Source organism: Schistocerca gregaria, chromosome 5, assembly GCF_023897955.1.
Source record: "Schistocerca gregaria isolate iqSchGreg1 chromosome 5, iqSchGreg1.2, whole genome shotgun sequence".
Lineage (NCBI taxonomy): Eukaryota > Metazoa > Arthropoda > Insecta > Orthoptera > Acrididae > Schistocerca > Schistocerca gregaria.
In genome coordinates, this window is record NC_064924.1 from 554622368 (window position 1) to 554646200 (window position 23833).

At 44.3% G+C, this 23833-nt stretch overlaps 1 protein-coding gene across 1 annotated transcript in view; it reads right to left on the reverse strand.

Moving 5' to 3' along the window:
• Positions 1-585: 585 nt before the first annotated feature.
• Positions 586-23833, reverse strand: part of LOC126271864 (F-box/LRR-repeat protein 14) — a 73173-nt gene continuing 49925 nt past the window's right edge. Inside the window, exon 2 of the mRNA XM_049974202.1 lies at positions 586-19176. Coding sequence (XP_049830159.1) covers positions 18622-19176 — 555 coding nt within the window. The 3' untranslated portion in view covers positions 586-18621. The remainder of the gene's footprint in view (positions 19177-23833) is intronic.

The following is a 23833-nucleotide window of genomic DNA, read 5'->3' on the forward strand; positions in this document are numbered from 1 at the left end:
TGGGAGCACGGGTGTCATGAACTGTTATCCACCACAATAAAACTGCAATACATACAGTCAGGCACATTTTAGTTGTGGACAGTGAGTCTTCGTGAACTCAAGAACCGCCTAGGTATCGAAATTTCGAGTGTATAGGTGACTTAATAAACTTCAGAGCTAAAGTGGCTAAACTACCTTCTTACGGGTATAGCTCAGCAAAATATAGTTTCATAATATCAGCTGTCTCATAGCATGTCACGGACCAGTTAATAGGATATAAGAACTTTTTTCTTCATTCTTCTTCCTTTGTGATTGACTGGAACTTGCTTCCGCTGCATTAGTAAAAATAGAGTTTTACATCATCCAAAACCAAGCAATCATCAAGTAGAATTATATTCACTGTGTAGTAGTGATAACTAGGTTTTCTGTGCTGAAAACTGTTTTCAGGAGTAAGGAGGATCACAATCCGTAAGCTAGTAAGGTGGTTTTATATACTGGATCAGTGAAGTTTTACGTGCGAATACAAAGAAAACTTCTCGCATTGTACTGTAGAGAGCTGAACTTTTCTCTATTGAATACTAGGGTGCTTTTAAAATAAAAAAAATATTTGATTTTATAAATCATGTATTGTAACGAACTTAAGTATAGGTACACGTCTTTTGGCTTTATCGGAATGCTATGCGACAAAAATATAATATGAACATGTAAATATCAAGGAAATTATAGATCAGTTTGATTTAATGGTTGCATTTCAATATACACTTTAGTTCTTACCAGTATTCTAATGAGTACATACAAACGATGGAGCTGTATACTTTTGCAGTGATGAATATTGTACGTAATATTTTCAATTTTTACAAGTAACTTTATTATGCTAAAACTGTACAAGGCTCCTTAAATAAGGTAACTGATATAAAATTAATCTATGTTTTGGTCGCGTTTCATTTTCGATGGAGAAATCACAGACGAGAAAAACAAACTAACCTGCAACCAAAAAGCACATCTTTTGGTAGCTTGTTGATCTCTTATTTCTTCTAGAAATTAGGAAAATAAAAAATTGACAACACACGAGCGATGCTTTATACAGTAGTGATCTACTTACTATCAGTACACAAACAGCACCCACTTGTCGCCTCGAGTCAGTCTCAGTTCTTCTTTCAGACTCGTCCGCATTAGGCTTCGCGAAACAAAATACGTTTCTATTCACGCACGGGGCGTCTCGGTCTTTGGTGAGTTACTGAGACGCACTTGTGAAGAAAAAGAAAACGTAACTTCCAACAAGTCAACAATATACTATTATTCTCTGTACACAAGAGACTTCACTATTCGATGTAAGACTTGCGCTTTCCTTTCTCAACAAACAGGAGAAAAACACTGACCTCACATTTCGGGTCTGTGGCAGCAAAGGAATGGACAATACAACCACTTTCCTTTCCAAACAACACGTAACACAACGAGCGAGTAAACTGTAAAAACATTGGCGTGTACATAAAAAAAACACGTTGAGGCACGCCCGAATATAGTAACGGAAACAAACACTTCAGAGTAAAGAACAAAACACAACAGAAAAAACGAGAAAACTCAACTGAACAAACAGGTGTGGCGCCGGCTCAGATAGGCACCGTGGAGCTGTCGGTCAAACGGAAAGAAAGACAACCGGTGGGGACTTTCCACACACATACACACAAAAAGCGCACACGCAGTACAGTACACAGCCAGTTCTTTCGGCAGCTATTTTTTTGTTTTATCTCTCTGCAGTTATCGTCTATCTACACAAGCGCGCGGACCTTTTTTTTTTTCTCTTTAAAGGGGGACGTATTGTTCGGCGTCGATTATGACCACTTGTTGCATATGAAGAATTACAAGCCCGGATTTCGCTCTTGACATATTGTCAGTTGCCTGCGCGGCGCGCGCGAAGCGATAAATTTCGTATACCGATATTATTTGGCAACTGGCGTGAATATTTACGCTCGTGGGCTCTTGATTCCCACCGCAGGCGGTCTGCTTCGGAACGTCGCTTTCTGCAAAGAGTTGGATAGCTAGAGAGAGAGAGAGAGAGAGAGAGAGAGAGAGAGAGAGAAATGTCCTCTACGAGGCTGAATGTCAATGCTCGCTGCATCTCATAAGAAAACTCGCTTCTGGGAATAATTCTGTATTAGAGACAAAGCCCGGAAGTCTTGCAATGAGTAGCTTCATAGATTACTAGATGTACTTATTTTCACCAAAGAATTTTATGTAGCTGTGACACAGTTTTTCGGATGACTGCATGGATTAAAGATGAAACGAGGAAAAACCAGTATTAGACGAATAAAAGCTCGATTAAAACTTTAGAGCGACGACAGACAGATACCACGTGACCAACTAAACTATATCTTAAAGAAATGCAGGCAGCTGTGAAGTGCAACATACCATTTAGTACCTGGGGCAAACGAATTATTAATTTCCTTTTTAGAAAGCGGGATGTTGTGGCAGATTTATCAGGAAAGGGATATACTGAGGTAGGAGCAAATGCCATTCACATGGAGTTAGTTAGACTGCATGAACCCACTATCAGTTGCTTGAAAACGGAAATCAGTTGACTGTCATGTCAAAATGTTACCAAAAACAATTTTATAGATGTGAACATAATCTGGTATTGACTTAGAGTGCTCTGGGCGGTTCTAAAATGTCATGCCTCTTCTCCACAGGTACTGTTTGCTATTAAATTGTCTCTCAGAAAATATTGTGTTGGTATGGTCCTTCGCAAGAACATTCGAAGCAAAACCACTACTTCGCTTATCTTTGCTTTTACGACACGATTGCAACATGAAAAGAAGTCGCGACAGATACAATCTCTATAATGCTCCTGTAGATGTTCTACAAAACGTTTGTTTTTTTGCACACACTATCCGTACGAGAAATAAAATTGGTCTTACCATCAATGTGCTTTACGAATGAATGAGTGACCAAACCGTTAACGGTTGGCATAGCCCTGTTTTCGTTACCAGTTTGTCATCTACAACTGAATATACTTTTGTTATGTGTTAGTGCAAGTATTTGAATATTAACATGTATAGATAACACGATCGAGTTTAAGCAACGTTGAGTGTGGTCATCACCATCTGAGAAATGCATAACAGTATATATTGAAACTGGGAAAGAAAACGTGTAAGAAATAATAGCGAGAATAAAGTGTGTACCGATACAAGATAGATGACAAACTGGCGAAGAAAACAGTGTAGACACAAATATTGGCAACAGTTCCATGCGCTCAAATGAGGGTCTATAAAGGCAAAAAGTAGCTGTGTAGAACATGAATTATTGATGAAATTTCTTTGCTTTCCGTGGTTCACAAAATGAACATTATGAAGTGTTGCAGATGGAATTGGTGTACGGAAACGTAGCACTGATGTGACAGTGAAAGAGAAACGCGTGGGTACGCACGAAGTTCAGATGTAGAGTCAACGCAGTAGAATCAGAGTAGTAAAGCTATGTCCAACGACAGTTTACTTTAAAAAAACACTGGATGTGATGATCATTAAGCTTGTCAAGCCGAAAAATCAAATGATTTGTCTCGAAAAATTGGCCAATTACAGAATGCACAAACAAGGGTCAAAAACTAGCAAGGGAAACTCAAAACACTTCCGATGAAGAGAATCCGTGTGAAGAAGGACTTATTCCACCAGATCAGTTTGATGAGATCTTATCGCGTATTAAAGAACCAATAATTATTACAACTTTTGATTTACATGAGCTGAACACATTTTTACACCTATCTGCTTGCAATAAGGGCTTCTATATCGTAAAGCTTCTTTAATTCCACTTGATATTATGCTCCAAGATTTACTGAATTTGTTACGTAGTTTAACTGATCAAATACTAAATGTAGACTTTGATTACTTCATGCGTTTAATGATATGCGGTAGTAAATCAGAAAGTTTCTTCTGGCCAAGATAACATGCGTATACTTTCTAAGCGTGATTGGGGTATTGTTATCATAACATGTTGACATAATTTAATTAGAACTAATCTTAAACATACATTTTGTCTCAAACACATTGATGACATACGCCAACCTTTACTTTTTGGGTTATTTGTGACAACTGTTATTGGTATACAGAATGTGAATAGACGACGCCAGTAGTATAATCTGATATGGAAAATAACCACTTTCATGATAAACCGAATAGAAGATGGAAATTTGTTTGCAGTCAACCAATTCAGGAACACTACGCATTTAAAGCAAGTGAAATTAAATCTTTCAATCTCCAGAATTATTTAAGTACTGTTATGAATATGGCTTCATTACTATTTTGTCGTTTGTGCCTGAAAGGTTGTTTTGGTGAGAGACTGCAAGGGCCTCACAAAAACAAATTCTTCAGAGATACAAATGATCTAACTGATGAATGAATCTCTGAAGATTGTTTTCAACTGCTGCTGAACACTCTATCCGACTGTTTAAATTCTGGTGAGTAGCAACAAGAAGAACAAGAAGCAGAACAAGAACAAGCAAGAATCTAAAGCAGATAAAAGAGACATGAGTACTGAACAACTATCAGAAGAAAATAAAAAACACTGATGAAACAGATGGAGTCTTTTCAGGTAATGCTTGTGGCACTGTTCCGGTTTTATGTAAAATATTTGCATTATACAGAGGTCAACAAGAGCGCATACATACACTGCTTGTCTTAGCAGCAAACTTAATAGAGAAATAACTACCTAATTTCAGAAGCATGATGAGCAGATACCTGCAGTGAGAGAGAGAATCGCAGAGAAACTAACACGTAACTCACCCCCCATATCTCACATAGCTACACCGAACTGACCTTCAGCCCTCTGCAGTGAACGTGGAGCTTCCTTAGCCTGGCTCACGTGCAGAGCTACTACAGGGCTTCCACGGCTTCTCTCAGTCACTGGTTGCCTGCTTCTTTACAGGGGTTCTCATGTCAGCCTCACAGGCTGCTACCAAGACGACGAAGGTGGGCTAGGGTTGACCGAGTGCGACTAGCACGTGCCATGGCGCAAATACCTCATTCCGTTTTGACCAGTTGTATTTGAAGAAGCTAGGGAGTGCTAACTAATGAGCAACAATACTCATTCTTAACAATATACAAGGGCAGTACGTGGGCACCGGAGGAAATGGGACTGTAATAGGAGATTCTTTGAGTTTGGTCATGCTTCCACGGATTTTACTGGGAGAAAAAAAATCTGAACAGAAGTTGTAAAACAGTCCGGCAAATTTAGTAGTATTGATACAATAATTCAGCAAAAAGTAATAAATGTGAATAGAATGTAAAATGACATCAAGCGTGTCAGCTGACTGTCACAAGAACAGAAACATAGTACTGGAAATTGACTGTAGGGGAGATATTTGGCTAATCTTACAAGGGATAGGAATTTTTAACTTTCTCGACTTGTTTATTAATGAACAGAATCCAACTTACATTTCCAGTCCAAATTAAATCGAAATCATGCGTTCTGACGCAATGCTTTCATCGGCTATTCCATATGGCCTATTCCGGCATTTACACAATGCTGACCTGTAAGAATTAAAGGTTACAACTGATGACAATGTGCTGTCAGTTCGGGAATAAATGTAGTACAACAGTGGTGTTATTTCTCCTGTGAATATCGTAAAATACGTACGAATCACCAGTAGGGAGTAGTGAACAAATGAAGACATACGCGGGAATGCGGGCTAACCCGCAAATGTAAAAGATTAGAGATATGTGTGCCCATCTGTTGGTGGGTACGGGAACTATCAAAAGTGACACTGGTCTCACCCGTACGTGGTATTTAGGGGTGAGAACAATGTCAGTTGTGGTAGTTCACATACCCAGCAGCAGATGGCAACGCTTATCTCTTGTATTTTGATAGTTACCGTACCCAGAAATCGAGGGTTAGCATTTTAGTAGTGGCAACTGTTTAGTTACAGCTCGTACAAAATAGATACGTGTTTCAAAGTTTTAGTGACCTTCAAAGTCCCACCAGCATGGCTGAAGAGCGGCGTATTGTGCCGCTGCCAGCCTGCACCATTTTGGGGAGTCAAATTACAATAAAGAAAAAAAAAATACCACAGGCATTGTGTATAAACCGTTGCCAGCGATGTGGAAGTGTTTTTTCCTTTTTATTGGCTTCTAGCATACAAACTTTTTATACATCACAAAATGTGGAAGTCATAGAGTACTCTTAGCAGTGCCAGTTGTGTTGACTGTTCGAACAGTGCGGTCTCCTGCCTGGCGAATTTGTAGCAATTCTGAAGCGAAAGCGGTGAAGTGTTTCCTTCAGTTTAGAAATCGAGTTGAACTCACGAGTGCTCAAGTGAGGAGAGTGTGGTACAGCACTTAGCAGCTCAATCGGTCAGCTTGCGCATTGTCCTGCAAAATGAGGGTGAGGTCCTGCAAAAAGTGTCATCACTTCTGTCTCTCAGCTGATTGCAGGTTGTGTCCAAAAAATGAACAGCATAGAAACAGAGCTGATGACACTTTCTGCAGCACCTGACCATCATTTTGTGGGACAATGCTCAAGCACGTACAGTGCAAGCTGTTACTGATGTATTTGACTCATGGGGCTGCTAAGTGCTTTATCACCTACTGCACTCCCCTGACTAAAGCCCTCTTAATTTCAACTCGATTTCTAAACTAAAGGAAACACTTCACGGCATTCGCTTCAGAACTGGTACAAATTCGTCGGGCAATAGACCACGCCACTCGAACTTTCGACACAATTGGCACTGCTAAGAGTATCCTACGACTTCCAACATCGCCGACAATGGGTTATACACAATGCTGGTGACTACCCTGAAGGTCAGTAAAATTTTGAAGAAAATGGTTCAAATAACTCTGAGCACTATGGCACTTAACATCTGAGGTCATCAGTCCCCTAGACTTAGAACTATCTAAGGTCATCACACACATCCATGCCCGAGACAGGATTCGAACCTGCGACCATAGCAGCAGCGCGGTTCTGGACTGAGGCGTCTAGAAGAGCTCGGCCACAAAACTTTTAAAAACGTAATTATTTTGTACGAGCTGTAAATAAATAGTTGCCACTTTTAAAGTTCCAACCCTCGTAGATTGCGACGCTTATTTCCAAGTTTAAGGGTTAGACCGTTTTTCCGCGCATGTCTTCAGATGTTTCTGCGAAAGTATGTGACTTGGAAGGGAACTGCAATGAAGAGCCTACAGAGAGGAACAGTGTGAGGGGAACACAGAAACGAGAAGGGTACGAAGTGTACTGGGGGCACCGCAGGTGGCAGCAACGGCTTTAGAGTAGCACGACCGACCCGTCGCCCACGCTTCGCTGCTCATAGCGACAACCCCCCCCCCCCCCCCCCCCCAGCAGTAGGCTGCCAGCCGGCTGTGACGTCACGCTTATTTTGAAGCGTCCGCTGCGTGCCAGCAGAGAAAGTCCACACCTTTGCATCGCCAGCCGCCTCGACTCGCGATAAGAGACGCCCGCGGCTATTCTATTCCTGGTTTCCCTCCCTGCGTTTCCTGTTACGAGGGCGGCCGGATGCCGGCAGCTGTCCAGGGCGAGCACTCTGCTCAAGGCCGACGTCGTCTTCCAGCCGCGACAACATTAGAATTCTTGCATCAGTGGGTACATCAACTAGCAACCAAAATGACAAATATCAAGACCTCGTGTACGAAATATAGCCAGCGAAGGACGTAAGTCGAGGATTCGACAAGTCACCACGAAATTAAAAGACAGCACGGTTGCAAAATCTCTATGGGACGAAATTTGCGAGAGCACTGGGCTCTATTTTTTAGCCCACACAGTCCGGAATGGTAAATCTCCAATAGAATATATAAAGCAGATTGTTGTAGAGGGTTGGGTTGTTTGGGGAAGGAGACCAGACAGCGAGGTTGTCGGTCTCATGGGATTAGGGAAGGACGGGGAAGGAAGTCGGCCGTGCCCTTTGAAAGGAACCATCCCGGCATTCGCCCGGAGCGATTTAGGGAAATCACGGAAAACCTAAATCAGGATGGCCGGACGCGGGATTGAACCGTCGTCCTCCCGAATGCGAGTCCAGTGTCTAACCACTGCGCCATCTCGCTCGGTGAGAATTAGACTACGGCTCTGCGTCTGTGCATAACCTGTGTTCGAATTTCTCGTTGGGTGAGCTCTGACTTCGAAATGTATGTATGCCAATCAGTGTTGCTAATCTTTTCAAATGTCTCACTTGTGACGGATATTCGCGAATTCAACAGTCTGAAAACATTCGTATCTTGTACGCAGCCAGCAGAAGGGAGCAGAAGTCAAATTTCACATAGAAAGTAAATGAATGTTTAGTAGAAATTACAAAGGTTTTATTTCTGCTGCATCCTCCTCTTTACGGTAGGTTTCCAGTTTCAGTAGGGAAGTGACTGCGTAACAGCGTTAAACAGTTCCGAAGGGCGAATAAAGTAGCACTGACTACGAAAACTGAAAAATCGTTCAGATTCTACTTTTACATAAAGTTGTGGCATTGTAGCTGCGAGACAAGTTGCTGGGCATGCAATGGACAGCGAGTGTCTTGCTGGCAAAACATTTCGATGAGGTAACGCTTTAGCGCTCGCCAGGTGCTACTGAGATGTCCTCGCACATGAGGATGGTGACGAGTCACGTCACCAAAACACCCAGGACATTCATGTCGGCTCTATCTCGGAGAAACGGTACCACGGGTCCGAGTTAATTACAAATCGTGCAATGCGCTCGGCGAATAAACGTCACTGACCGAGATCGCGGAAAGAGGTCTTCAGCTCAGCAGAGCAAAGGCTTCGGTCACGGGCTTGACCATTATTTGGTCTCAGCTTCTCTGAAAGTTCACTCCGGCGTTCAACTACTTTGCTATATCGTTCTGTGAGTCGGATAAGCAGCAGTCTCGCGTCTTTGCGTTATCACTGGATTCTACCGCTCCTGCATGCACGACGCGATCGAACAGAGGAGTAATTGGACGTCTTATCGGAAGCTCGCTGATAGCACCTATCGGGGCAGCTTCGGCTACGCAGCTGACAGGAAATAGACGGCGACTGGCGTGTGTCTCCGCTGGAAGCCATTCCTCACCAGGAACCGAGCGCGCGCCCTGCGCAGGAAGTTTGGCCGATGTCTGGAGGAGCATCCCGCGTGCACGCACTAGCCAACAAGTCTGCGACGGACAAGGCGGTTTCTCATGCGTGAGTTGCTTGTACAGCCGACTGCATCAGCATTTGAAATTACCCAGGCGCTGCCGCGCACTCGCATACATTACGCGAGGAGAACACGCGGCCATCAGTCGAGGCTGTCGTTCGCCGCAAACCAAGCAGCCCGGACGGGCCCCGACAACAATCCGTCGTTTCAGGAGGCCGCGATATTGCAGAACCACTTGCTACCGATTGAGAACCGCCTAGTACCGCATTAGCAATTCCACGTTTACGTAAGACACCGCATTGTCCAAGGTTGCGTCGGTATGTTCTCGAGAATCTGAGGCCAGCATTTGCGTCGCAGATGCTCTGGTCGCACGAAGTATCTACCTCACCGTGGGAGACTATCTACAATACACCAGAACGAAACAGGGTGCGGAATCACTCTCACCAGTGAACACCGGAAAAAATATTTGTCACTAAAACGAAATTAGCCATGAGGCGCAGTTAAATTACCGGGACCGATCGTCATGTCTCGCTACAAAAAAAGTCCTCCATTTATCTTGCACATCAGAATGAATTTTGAAATAAATTTTAAAAGAAATTTCCACTTCTTGTCACCAAACATTCACTATAGCGTATTGATTTCAGCATAGTTATATACGCCCTTAAATAGCGGCACTTACTCTACAAACTCACACATCCCTTCTTCGCAGTCTTTTCTACTACACACCGTTACTTTTCGTGTGATGGTGAACACCACGATAAATTCTACTCAAGTATAATGACAAAGATCGTCCGTCCTTCGATTTCATCAATCGTTTTTTTATTTCGCAGCCTCTTGTGAACTCCTATAAATCACTAACAGTACTTTCATTTCTTTCTCGACTGGCGCCATTCTTAGCTTTATACCGCATCACTTTCATTACAGCGCCCTTTTGTACAGTAAGACCTATTTTAAAAGCGTTAATCTTTCACGCCAAAAAGGGAATAATCAACTTGTCCTATTCATTCATCACTACCTCTATTACAACAATCTCTACCTACGTAATTTAAAAATCTGCTAACAGGAGGATTTCACAGTCTATCGCACACTCCTACATCAAAGCTTCATGTTTGCAGTCTACTCCTGGGCAATATTTCCACTAACAAATTACGCTGATCGTTATTCCCGCTGATCAGCAGTACAGTACTCATGTCGATGACGTAAATCATGACCAAATCGCCGATCTCAGCTGTTACCATCTGTCAGTTATACGCATATATGTCTGCTCCAAGTGCAAAAAGTGTCTTTCTTTAAATTTAATTATATACATATTGCTTGAAGTTTTGTTAAATATTATAACAATGGTGGTGCAGACTGATGTATGACTCCCCATACAAACTGATACTCGGGTGAATTTCCCGGTATAGTCTGTGCAGATGGCAATCTCCGTGACACAACGTAAGGAGTGAAATGGTGATCTACAAACAAACTACAGGGCACGCCTGATTGTTTCGGATTCAGTTTCAATCTGGCATTAAGGCCCTCCAACTCTTGAAAGTGCCAGACAAAAGCTGAGCGCTGGAGGCTTCAATGCACTTTCTCAGGCACTTCCTACCACACATATGGACTTTGTAAGTTTTGTTCTCGTCCTAGTGCATACTCTTATCTGCAGCACAAGTTCTCTAATAGGAGTACCTCCTCCCAACCTCTCAGGGAAAGGAAAAAAAAACTGAATTCAGGTGTTTTTCTTTCGACAAAATGACTTAATAGTCAGTATTACATAGGTTTTCAACAGGGTCGGAATTGGAACTTTTCATGGTTACTTAAAAGTCGCAATTTCTCTCCGAAAATACCCAAAATAAGACCCCCCTCCCCGGCAAATCCGTGGACGCCCTTGCTACACTTGATGTTTCTTTAATGGACAGGGAAACAAATGATGACTAAACGTACATAGTAAATAGTTTCAGTGATCGAACCTGCGTAGTCAGTTGTTGAGTGAGCATCGATCGCGGATCTTTTTGCCTCCCTTGTCCATTTGCCCGTCGTTCTATCTCCTAAGGCCTATTTCCGACAGTTCTAAACGGACACATTGTAGTTTTTCGTGCTGAAGTAAGTGAGGAAGTATTTAATATCGATGTTTAACAAACCTTGAGCTTATTACGGCTTCCTATTGGCTGGAAACATGGCTATGTGAATATGCTTTTGTACTTCATGATGAAGAACTATGGTCAGATTTTTCTGTTCCCTATAGAAGCAATTATAACACAATGCGAAAGGAACTGAGTGATTGAGCAAGTTAATAATTTTAGTAAAAAATCGCCAACTGTGGAAGGAGGCACTGTAATGCCACCTGCAAAGCACGGTGCAGCATTGTCTGTAGAAACAACATCGCAATTGCTCCGGTCAAAGATGTTGCGAACGGCGGAAAGATTATGGAATTTGAGAGGTTAAGGTAGAAATGCGGGCAAGACGCATGGACACGAATGCAACAGGTGGAAATGGGCAAAGGCTAGTGACGTGTTCCAGAATGGGCTGGAGGATTCGTGACAGGCCTGAATTTAGGAATTTTAAAAATCTCTTCGCCACCCCTACTCTTCACAGACAAAAAATTACCGTACGATTTTCTTCTCCATCCTTTATTAAAACTGACATACCGCACTTCATTCCGGAACTAAATCACAACGCATCATTTACGCTATATTTACAGAAAGGAATAAAAAACCCCATGACCCACTGAATTGTTTAAATTGACTGAAATGTTGCATACCACTTTGCTTAAAACAACAGGTCCCCCCATGTTTAGCCTGAGGTGCAAACAGTTCGGCTATTTCTCTGACGCCTACCATTCGCGTAGGACACGTATTTTTATCAGTTATTCTTCGTCACTGTCTAACATACGCTTGACTTTGTTAGTCAAAATCAGAAAACTGTTACACCTAGAGCCGCAAATTAGTACAGCCATTGTCTAAGGAATCTGATGTTCATTAACTTGAACCTCAAAATTTGTCGCAATCTTTAATACCCTTTAAATACCATACCCTTTAAATACCAATACTTGTGCATCGAAAACTTTTCCGCTGTGTTCTGTCCCAACAAACTGGCGTAGCTTTTCAAATCACTGACAAATACAGCCAACTGTCGTTTTTAGTGCAACGGGCAGCAAGTCGAAATGTTCGCTGTGAAACGTTTCACAAATTAGCCACGAAGTATGCCACAGTCTCTCTGCCCGTTTTATCTCCATAGCAGGGTAAAATTCCCGTGATCCGTGGTGTGGTTGAAGCTGTCCTGATGGGGCAGATTTCGTGTTCTACTGTAACAACAGGTTTCACAGTTGTCTTTGCGAAGCGCCTCATTGTCAAATTTAATACACATTTTCAGTAGCTCTCTTTTAGTACTCTATTCAATGTTGTGTGTTAAGAAATACAGATTCTGATGATATTGTCCATGACTGTGCGTTTAAATGTTAAAATAACGAGTCAGTGGCCAGTCACGAAAAATATATTGTTGTTAACGACGTAATTCGCAAGATTGGCTCTTTCTTTTCTTTTCTTTTTCAAGTGGCAATCTTGTAATTTAGTTCATCAGCGGAGCTCTCGGGAACGCAACGTAGCTTTCAATGATAAATGGAAAACTGACAAATGTAAAGTATTGACGAACTAAAATCCAACGTTGTTACTAGAAGGCTCAACTACGTCTGCGAAACATGTCATAACAATATGATTTTAATGACTGGCAACATAGCTTCATTTTAAAAACGGATAGTTACTCGAATATTTTTACATAAAGGAAGTTGGGAAGCATTAAATACCAGATGGATACTACGCGCTTGCTTTTTTTTTTTTTTTTTTTGGTACTTCAATGTTGCTGCTCAAGAATCTGCGAGAAACAAATGACTATAGCAAAGCGTAAATACTACAGTGCAATTAAGATACAAAACTTTTTTTGGGGTATTTTCGGACTCCCGACCAAATGGGACCCTGTGCGTTGTGTTTGTATGGGAAAGGATCGTGCGAGCGAGCCTGCACGAGGTTTCGTGGCGCTATAAAGCTGCGATCGAAATCGGCCGACGCGGCCACGAAAGAACTCGGGCGCGGCAACCCTGTGGAGCAGCTAGCGCATGCGCAGTAGCGGCGTGACGCGCCGACGCCATCCACGGCGGAGCCAACAGCCAGCCAGCCAGGCTCGCGGCTTTCGAAAGCCGGTGCGCGGCGGCGTGGCAGCAGCTCTCGTACCGGGGATAACGATGTTTAACCGAGTACTCGGACGCCACGCACGGTTCGTCCGTGACTAGTAGGGAGAAAACTTGGCCGCAGAATTCCACCTACGTAACTGCGTGGCTAAATGGCGCGAAGCATAACGGAATTCATTTTCCCCTGTATTTTCTCGCAGAGGCTTACGTCCCCTCATTGTCCAGTTAAAACACCTACGGACCTACCAATGCATAAAGTAATTCTGTTATACGCTTTTTAATTAATATAAAGTAGTTTTTTACTATTTTATTTCGCGATGCGTTTCAGGATTTAGATACACTGCAGGCTCTTTTACACAAGAAAATTACACAAAATTAAAGAATTAAATTACCATTTGATACTACTTCCGCTGCAGCACCAAGAGCTTCAATTTGTAGTTATAAGAGAGTAATCATTCCAATGCGAAACGTCTAAAACATCTTACATGACAAAACAGCGGAAAACTGAAGTTATGAATTTCGAAACATATCGACAATTAAATGAATAATTAACACAACCCAAAAGACTTCTAGTCGTTAGCCAAATAGCGTTGTGCCACATTCCAGGACGCAGTGGCATGACCATGTAGACCGACTGAATCCATTCCGCCTCTGCAGTGAAAAAAGTTACCGACTTTAATGCCCCAAGTCATTGAAGGTAGGAAATTCCAGGCCTGGCATGCTGTACATGTTTCGATCACTAGTCAGGGATATTATATGATTTGGAGTTTGTTGCAGCTTTGATGATGAAACCATCCGAACATTCACTCAACTTTCAAGGAAGCCACAGACAATTTAATTCCGAATGGTCAGATAGGAATAGGAATCCACTGCTGTCGAATACGAATCCGGATATCGAGGCTATGATTATTAAAGATAGCTGAGAATTAATTTTTTCTTTCATATGGGGTGCCATTGCTATTGGGCAGTTGCCTAATCAAGAATTTGTCCAATTATTTGCTGGTTCTTTTTCTGTTTTTCCTCATTTGGCTTCATGAAAACTCCAACAGTTTCACTGCAAACCAATCTGAACGTCACTGTTGGACTTAAATTAGGTCGAATTAAGTACAATTGTTGTCTTAGAACGAAAATGGTATTCGTTGCTGTCACTAAGGGTACAAATATTTTTCTAAGCTGAAAATAATTTCAATATCACTCCTTTCCAGACAACTTATCTGAAAAGTAGAAAAAACAGCAATTACTAAATCATGTCAAATGGATTTTGGGACTGTTCGCTAAAATGACCTGCAGACAACATTCAATACCTTCAGTACCGATCCAGTGATAAGCACTGCTGAATGTGTAACAAAGTATTAGATGACTAGTGAATGATGAATACCTTCAGAAAAATTAGGATGAGAAATGGTGTAAAAGTGTCTCAAGCACTTTGTAAGGGATAAGAAGCATTCATGGAAAGAGGTTCTTTTCTGACTACAAAAGAGATCAGTCAGAACTACGGCAGTTCATTTTCAGTTGCCAAAGAGAGCAAGGGAATTATAATATTTCTTTTTACTCCAACTCAACGTATTTACTCCACAAAGAACAAAAATTAACGCAATGTGAATTATGTGACTGCATTTCTGAAGTCACAAATGAGGAAGTTAGCTATCAGTTGTATAAGCTAAAAAATATTATTCTACAATAGGGATAAAGAACTGTTTAAATGAAACCATGAAAAGAACAGAAAAAAGAGCTTAATGATTTCCCAGCAGTATAATAAGTTTCAATCGTTTCATCTAAATTCGTAAGTCCAGTGATGCTATCTAAGGTAAGGTGCAGGTTCAGAAGTGATAACTCTTTAACAATCAGTTTTTTGCACGTCCCGGAATCATTTTCCTTACTGACACTTTCCACTTTAGATTCGCACAACTTCTGTAAGTAACTCCATGTGAAAGCAAGAACGAGGGAGGGCTGTTATGTGCTTAGAAACATTCCACAACTTATTTAATATGTTCTGAGTACGCCTCAGCACCAATACAAAATCCTTTACTATTTGTTAGAATAACAAATACTGACGCAATACTTTAATTCTGTTACAAGTTTTCTAAACATTTTGACAAAGAGCAAGTGATCAGAACATTTCTCAGAGAGCCCTTGACAGTGTTTGCGCTCACAGAGGACATATCGCTACGCGGGTGCGGCAATGAGTGCAGGGAGCTAGACCGGAGAGCCAGGGAGAATCAAGGAGGATGGAGCAGCCAAAGTGCGCCCCGTCAGGGAGGACGAGGCGAACGTAGAGGGCGCGGAAGCGTGCAAGGAGGTAGACATGAGGAAGCCCCCACGAGAAGAACCTCCAGCAGCCGAGGCCGGCGAGACAGAACCCACCGAGACCTACACCAAGGATTGGAGGGACGGCAGCTCAGGTGCCGCCCGGCGTACCAGAACCCCAACACCTCTCAAAGACAGCTTCACCATTAACTAACGACCCATTATGGCAAGAAGCTTTCGTCATCGAAAGAGATGAGGGATTTCTAGAAGAAGCTGGGGAGAAGGAGTTCACCGTGATGTGCGACAGTTGCCACGGGTAAGGAGTTCATCTCTGAAGGAGTGTACTTATACTACAACATGAAACACCTCTGGGGTGTCGGATTGCCGCGATCCGCGAGCACGATGGGCGTTCGCAAGAAGAAGAGAGGAACTTGGTGTGTTAAATCAGTAGCAGAGAATACCCGCTCCACTCAGTTGTCTATGAGTATCTGAGAGGCATCGGAAACTTGCAAGACCCAGACGGGACACGTCACAAGTTCCGTCCGATGCGTCTCCCGTCTGCTGATGAATTAGCAGCAACGACAGGTTTCTTGGTAATGGTATCACAAGCAACGCACAGATTCTATGAATGATTACCAGTTCCAGACTTACATTATACAATCAGACCAGACGTGGGCAACATGTGGGATCTCGCACAGCAACTGAGACCAGTTGAATGTGTCGCAATTGATGTGCAAGAACCACCAGATGACAATGTTGATGGACATCCTGACGAAGGAGAAGTGGACGACCAACCCGATCAACACGCAGTAGCATCCAACCCAAATGTTAAATCTGCTGGGTTGGACACCAACTGTGACTCTACGTACCAAACAATGACAGACCCTCTACAATGTAGGCACGCCGCATGAGTTCTGTTGACCTTCCAGGGCTTGTTTATAAATAAGGCAACTGGAGCACGTGTAAGGACAACTGAATCCAAGTACGAACTCAGTGTTTCACTGCATAAGCTTGCAAGTGGATCAATTGCACAAAGCCCGTTTGTTGGGACAGAACCAGTGGTTGTACTAACATCTAGATTAAGGTGCTACTCCGAGGAAGGTGTAAGAGGTTGCTCCAGCTGTCAGACAGAACACGAATTTCAGTAGCTGCGCAGGTAAACGCCTTTCGTATACCAAAGGAGCCACTCGCTGGCGACAAATAACACTGATTGCGGTACAATTTCAACGGCTATCGGAACGTTCCTGAAGTCTGGATTGAAAGTCGAAAACAATTCGTTGAATATGGAGAGATGGGCAAGTTAAAGAATGCTAACAAACACGCTGCCTTCACTGAAAAGGACAGACTACGAACACCGCGTGTGTCGTCTGGTGTCGTGGAAAAGTCGGTATAAAATGTAAGAAGAACCCATATTTTTCATAAATAAGTGGAAGGAGGGATTTTATATGTACGTAAAACCTGATTCATTTTTCGTTAAGCCTGGCTGTACTGTACGCAGAGAAAGGAACTGATCAAATTGGAAGGTAGAAGATGTGGTTGAGAACAGAAATGACACACTAGGAGTTAAATAAATGCAAACGTACTCACGAGGTAAAATTTACACAATAATTTTAATTTTGATTAAAAGGCAATATGGTTACATTTCCAAGTGGGAAGCTCCACACGTGTAATTTGTGAGCCGGCGCGACGGGCCCTGCTTGCGCCGTCAGCAGCCTAACTTATGAGTGTCGTGTCCCACCACGGAACAAAGTACAGCGAACAACTACCGCGAACTACTTTCGTTGCAGTGTTGCTGATGAACGGACCTCGAACAGTCGACATCTCTGGTGATCCACAGGTGGCACTGAAGAACATTATCGGCTTAGTATCCGAAGTGATTTACGTATTCCGCCCTCATTTGAATGGAACTAGCAGTCAGTCATACTATTTACCATACTGCAGCATGAACCTTGTGAGGTGAAAAGTACAAGTGCCCAAGAACAAAATACACGCGTAGCAGATAATTGCAGCAGTAGTAAAATTCTTGAGCAAGAGCTGTTGGGCAGAGATGTGTCCAGAAGGCGGTGTACAGCAGCAACCACTCAACTTTACAAAAGCTGAAAATCAATACACAAGAGTTCACAGTACGCTGTCAGCCTCTCCAGTTTTTATTATAGGCCCGCTGTGCACTGCAACTCTCCAGTTCTGCGACAGTACGGCATGCTGGCCGGCAGCAAATGCCTCTCACAACTTCACTAGCGCTTTCATTCTGCCTCTCAGCTCGAGGACCACTGCAGCTTCCGGGGACGGCAACTACCGAAGATGAAATAATTTATTGTCGGTGTTCATGGAAATGCTTCATCCAGTAAGGCGCCGATTAATCATCTGCGTGGCTGGCCACCAACAAGTGAAGCTCCGTGTAATGGCAAGTCAGTTATCCAGAACCAGCACAGGGCGCAGTAGCCCATTCATTGTGTAGGTGTAGATGTCAGACCCTTAAACTAGTCTGTCGACGTCCACTTGTTGAGGAATTTACGGTGGAGGAGACTCGGGTTGCAAGGTGGAGAACTGACACAGTACGAGTGAGTAGCGTAACTGCTGGTGCACAAAACACAATATATCTGTCTGACAGTTGTGGAATAGCTGCCCCAGCAGGGTGGCCTAATCTGTAGATGACAGTCACCTGAAAGCTTGCTAGCAGAGAGTAAACGGTGCATCACAGTGTATTAATATACTATTGTATATCGACAGTGTGTGACACTGATGACATTTAGAGTTGGTGATTCGACAGAGAACCGCACTGAGTCCTTGAACAGCACCATGTATTTTTATATGTACATATATCCTAATCTCAGTCTATTGCACCTGCAACAACGTGGGGAGCTGATAACTTGACGAGATACGAGCAAGCGTGGAGAAAGTGCTATTGTCAGCCGAGGCAATGTCCTTATGGTCCTCGGCCGTGCTGCTTCAACTCGTAACTGACCAGAGCAGCAGCAGCCTCGACAACCGACGCGGCAGGATGTGTCCGTGACAGTTGACGCTCGGCACGGGGCGGTCGTCGGTGTCCGGCGGGCGTCACGGCACGGGACTAGTGAGCGAACAGCACGGCGACGAGTAGGAGAGCGGGCGTCGACTCAGTGAACGGCACCGGCGGCTCACCTGACGTGCCACAGGCCCAGGTTGAGCGTGCTCAGCTGCGGCAGCCGCATGATGCGCTCCAGGCCCTGCGTCGTGATGCGCGTGCAGCCGTACAGGTCGATGCAGCGCAGGTGGCGCAGCGACTCGGCGATGGTGGTGAGCCCCTTGTCGGTGATGCGGTTGCACTGGCCGATGTTGAGCGTCTCGAGGTCGTGCAGCGTCTCGGCGACGCGGCACACGCCCTCGTCCGAGATCTGGCACGCGGACAGCGAGAGCGAGCGCAGGTGGAACAGCCCCTGCGACACGTGCGCCAGCGCCTGGTCGCCGATCTTGTCGCAGAAGCTGACGTCGAGGTGCGAGACGCGCGACCCGCCCTCCGCCAGGTACGCCATGCCCACGTCCGAGATGTTGTCACACGCGCGCAGGTTGAGCTCGCGCAGCGACGCCATCTTGGCCAGGTGCTTGAGCCCGCTGTCGGTGATGGAGATGCAGAAGCTCAGGTTGATGCTCTTGAGCGTCGTCAGGCCCGTCGACACGTGCTTGAGCGCCTCGTCCGACAGCCGCTGGCAGTCCTGGACAACGAACAACAAACACATCCGTCAGTAAGCTGAAGACAAAGCCCTCGTTGACAAGAAAGTCGCCGGCCGTGGTGGTCAACCGGTTCTAGGAGCTACACTACGGAATCACGCGACTGCTACGGTCGCAGGGCATGGATGTGTGTGATGTCCGTAGGTTAGTTAGGTTTAAGCAGTTCTACGTTCTAGCGGACTGATGACCTCAGATGTTAACTCCCATAGTGCTCAGAGCCATCAGAACCATTTGACAAGACGTCGGTTACAGCACGAAAGTGCTTTACTAGTGCGGCCCTATTGACCTCGGAACCAACTTAACTACTTGTTATTTGGGACCTGCAGTCTAACGGGAACACAGAACCACGGCCATTTTTCAGATAAGCAAACTGCCGGAGATTAAAGAAGTGATGCTCTCTCCGTCCGAAGAGGCTTCGGAAGGCCATATAGTACTGACCCAACAGTGTGTCAGCCACCGCTCATAGGTGCCACTTGATGCAGATAAGGAGCGAACATGTGGTCAGCACACCGCTCCCCTGGGGGAAAGAAATACAGTAGAAGAAGAATGGTTAGATTTGAGGGATGAAATAGTGAAGGCACCAGAGGATCAAGTAAGTAAAAAGATGAAGGCTAGTAGAAATCCTTGGATAACAGAAGAGATATTGAATTTAATTGATGAAAGGAGAAAATATAAAAATGCAATAAATGAAGCAGCCAAAAAGGAATACAAAAGTCTCAAAAGTAAAATTGACAGGAAGTGCAAAGTGGCTAGGCAGGGATAGCTAGAGGACAAATTTAAGGATGTAGAGGCTTATCTCACAAGGGGTAAGATAGATACTGCCTACACGAAATTAAAAAAAAGATACCTTTGGAGAAAAGAGAACCACCTGTATGAATATCCACAGCTCCGATGGTGACCCAGTTCTAAGCACTGAAGGGAAAGCAGAAAGGTGGAAGGAGTATATAGAGGGTCTATGCAAGGGCGATGTTCTTGAGGACAATATTATGGAAATGGAAGAGGATGTAGGTGAAGAAGAAATGGGAGATTTGCTACTGCGTCAAGAGATTGAAAGAACACTGAAAGACCTAAGTCGGAACAAGCCCCCGGTAGTAGACAACAAAATGGTTCAAATGGGTCTGAGCACTATGGGAATTACCATCTTAGGTTATCAGTCCCTACAACTTAGAACTACTAAAACCTAACTAATCTAAGGACATCACACACATCCGTGCCCGAGGCAGGACTCGAATCTGCGACCGTAGCGGTCGCGAGGTTCCAGACTGAAGCGCCTAGAACCGCTCGGCCACTCTGGCCGGCAAGAGTCGTGAGACATGAAAGGGAAGCAGTGGTTGGGAATGGAGTGAGACAAGGTTGTAGCCTCTCCCCGATGTTATTTAATCTGTATATTGAGCAAGCAGTAAAGGACGCAAAAGATAAATTCGGAGTAGGGATTAAAAGAATTAAAAACTTTGAGGTTTGCCGATGACATTGTAATTCTGTCTCAGAGACAGCAAAGAACTTGGAAGAGCAGTTGAACGGAATTGACAATGTCTTGAAAGGAGGATATAAGATGAACATCAACAAATGCAAAACGCGGATAATGGAATGTAGTCGAATTAAATCAGGTGATGCTGAGGGAATTAGATTAGGAAATGAGACACTTAAAGTAGTAAAGCAGTTTTGCTATTTGGGGAGCAAAATAACTGATGACAGTCAGAGAGGATATAAAATGGAGACTGGGAATGGCAAGGAAAGCGTTTCTTAAGAAGAGAAGTTTGTTGACATCGAGTATAGATTTAAGTGTCAGGAAGTCGTTTCTGAAAGTATTTGTACAGAAGTGAAACATGGACGATAAATAGTTTGGACAAGAAGAAGGCTCTGAGTACTATGGGACTTAACATCTGAGGTAATCAGTCCCCTAGAACTTAGAACTACTTAAACCTAACTAACCTAAGGACATCACACACACCCATGCCCGAGGCAGGATTCGAACCTGCGACCGTAGCGGTCGTGCAGTTCCAGACTGTAGCGCCTAGAACCGCTCGGTCACAATGGCCGGCTTGGATAAGAAGTGAATAGAAGCTTTCTAAATGTGGTGCTACAGAAGAATGCTGAAGATTAGATAGGTCGATCACGTAACCAATGAGGAGGTTTGAATAGGATTGGGGAGAAGAGAAGTTTGTGGCACAACTTGACTAGAAGAAGGGATCGGTTGGTAGGACATGTTCTGAGGCATCAAGGGATCACCAATTTCGTACTGGAGGCACAGCGTGGAGGGTAAAAATTGTAGAGGGAGACCACAAGGTGAATACAGTAAGCAGATTCAGAAGGATGTAGGCTGCTGTACGTATTGGGAGATGAAGCAGCTTGCACAAGATAGAGTAGCATGGAGAGCTGCATCAAACCTGTCTCAGGATTGACGACCACAACAACTCTCTCCATCCGAAGAGGCTTAGGAAGGCCCAATAGTACTGACCCAACGGTGCCTCATCCACTGCTGACAGGTGCCACTGGATGCATATAATGAGGGGGCATTGGTCAGCACACCGCTTACCTGACCGCTCTGTTTTAGTGACTGGCGTCGCTACTTTTCGGTCAAGTACCTCCTCAAGTGGCCTCACAAGGGCTGAGTGCACCCTGCTTGCAAGAGCGCTCGGCAGACCCGGACGGTCTCCCATCTGAGCCAGACAGTGTATGATGTCGGTGATCTGACGGGCACAGATGTTACCACTGCGACAAGGCCGCTGCCAGTGAAATGATGAAGGACATAAAAATCCTAGACTGTGCAGTGATCAAGGCCGAGTCCCTCGAATGCGCTGTTCGGCAATACTACCACTGACTCACTGAATAATACCATCATACAATACAGCCATTCACGGTCTGTATCTGCATCCTTCTTAGTTTCAGTTTTATGAGCTTCAAGCTGGGATGCAGTACAGGAAAGTGGGACTAGGGAGTTCCTGTGAGAGCCTAACAGGCCATGTTGCCATGTTTAAAAGGTATCAAAAAAATGGTTCAAATGGCTCTGAGCACTATGGGACTCAACTGCTGTGGTCATTAGTCCCCTAGAACTTAGAACTACTTAAACCTAACTAACCTATGGACATCACACACATCCATGCCCGAGGCAGGATTCGAACCTGCGACCGTAGCAGTCGCACGGTTCCGGACTGCGCGCCTAGAACCGCGAGACCACCGCGGCCGGCTAAAAGGTATCCAGTACCAATTTCGACCTACAGCTCGGAGTGCTGTGTAATTAAGAAGGCGTATTTGAGCAAGTTACAAGCATGAGCAATGCATTTACTGCTGTTAGCCTTTTAGAAGACTAGAGTTCACATAAGGACTGAAGACGTCAGAGGCGAGATGCAAGTGGATCTGACCGAGAGACTGTGTACTCCGCAGCTGAAATGTTTTGGGCACGTGAAGACGATGAAATAACCGCTTGTCAAAATAATTCTTGAATACAAATGTGCAGGGAGAAAGACCAATAGGACGACCCAAGAAAGGTGGTTGGATCAAGTTAGAGGCGAAACCTGGGAAACAATATGAAGAGAAGAAGTACATCAAGATAGAGGCAAATTGTTCATAAACACCCAACCCAGCTCGCTGGTAGGATTTGAAGCTGATGAAGCCGTGATCCAAGGCATGTTTCACTGCGTCACGTTTTCTCTGCTAACGCTAGAAACATGCACAGAGGCTTTACAAGGGTACTATCCCCAGGCCACCACACGTCGCGGCCGACGCTAGGACTGTCAGATGACACGACCTAAACTGCCAACACTGGCTCACTTCCGTCACGAACAATGACGCGGCCGATGTTTGCCGCTAGGACCTCGCTACTCGTGTTGCGCAACGCGCCCTCCTCTTTCCGTAGCCCCAGCCCCTCAGACAGCGGACTTCTCACGGCACGGGGATAGTAGTCGAGTTTTCCTGTTTACGCAAGCTCAGCAAAGCTGAAAGTGCATATTCAACCACGCAACGGTCGGTAGTGACATCATGCGATCGTTGCCTAGGAATGACATCATGCGATCGTTGCCTACGGCCACGGTCATGATCGCTGTCATAAATAACGACTGAAACTGCACATGTTGTGGGCCTTTGTGCAACCTAACGGAAACAGTACAACTCTTGTGGTTTCATAACACCATCTCTGAGGAGTTTCGTACAACAGTTCGACTTCCCATGCTTGTTCAGGCGTAAATAACAACGCCTTCACAGCCTCGCATTATGTTTCTCTATCAGTAGGAGACGAAACGATACATACTAAAAAATACCTCAGGACGTCGGCTGATGCTCATTAAAGGTAAATCGCCAAGGACATTGATGAGTGTCAATTTCGTCCCCACTCTGGCGCAGAAGATAAATTTTGAAAAGTTCGTAAAATATATTTAGTAAGCTTCTCAACACTTTGAGCAGTGTTCAATTGTCGACTTTTACGGGGCACATGGAAATTCAACGAAACTAATTATGACATTACTATCATTTTATATATAGCCTTCAACAGTCCAACTGTTTGGCAAGTAACACAGTCACACGCCGGCCGCGGTGGTCTCGCGGTTCTAGGCGCGCAGTCCGGAACCGCGTGACTGCTACTGTCGCAGGTTCGAATCCTGCCTGGGGCATGGATGTGTGTGATGTCCTTAGGTTATTTAGGTTTAA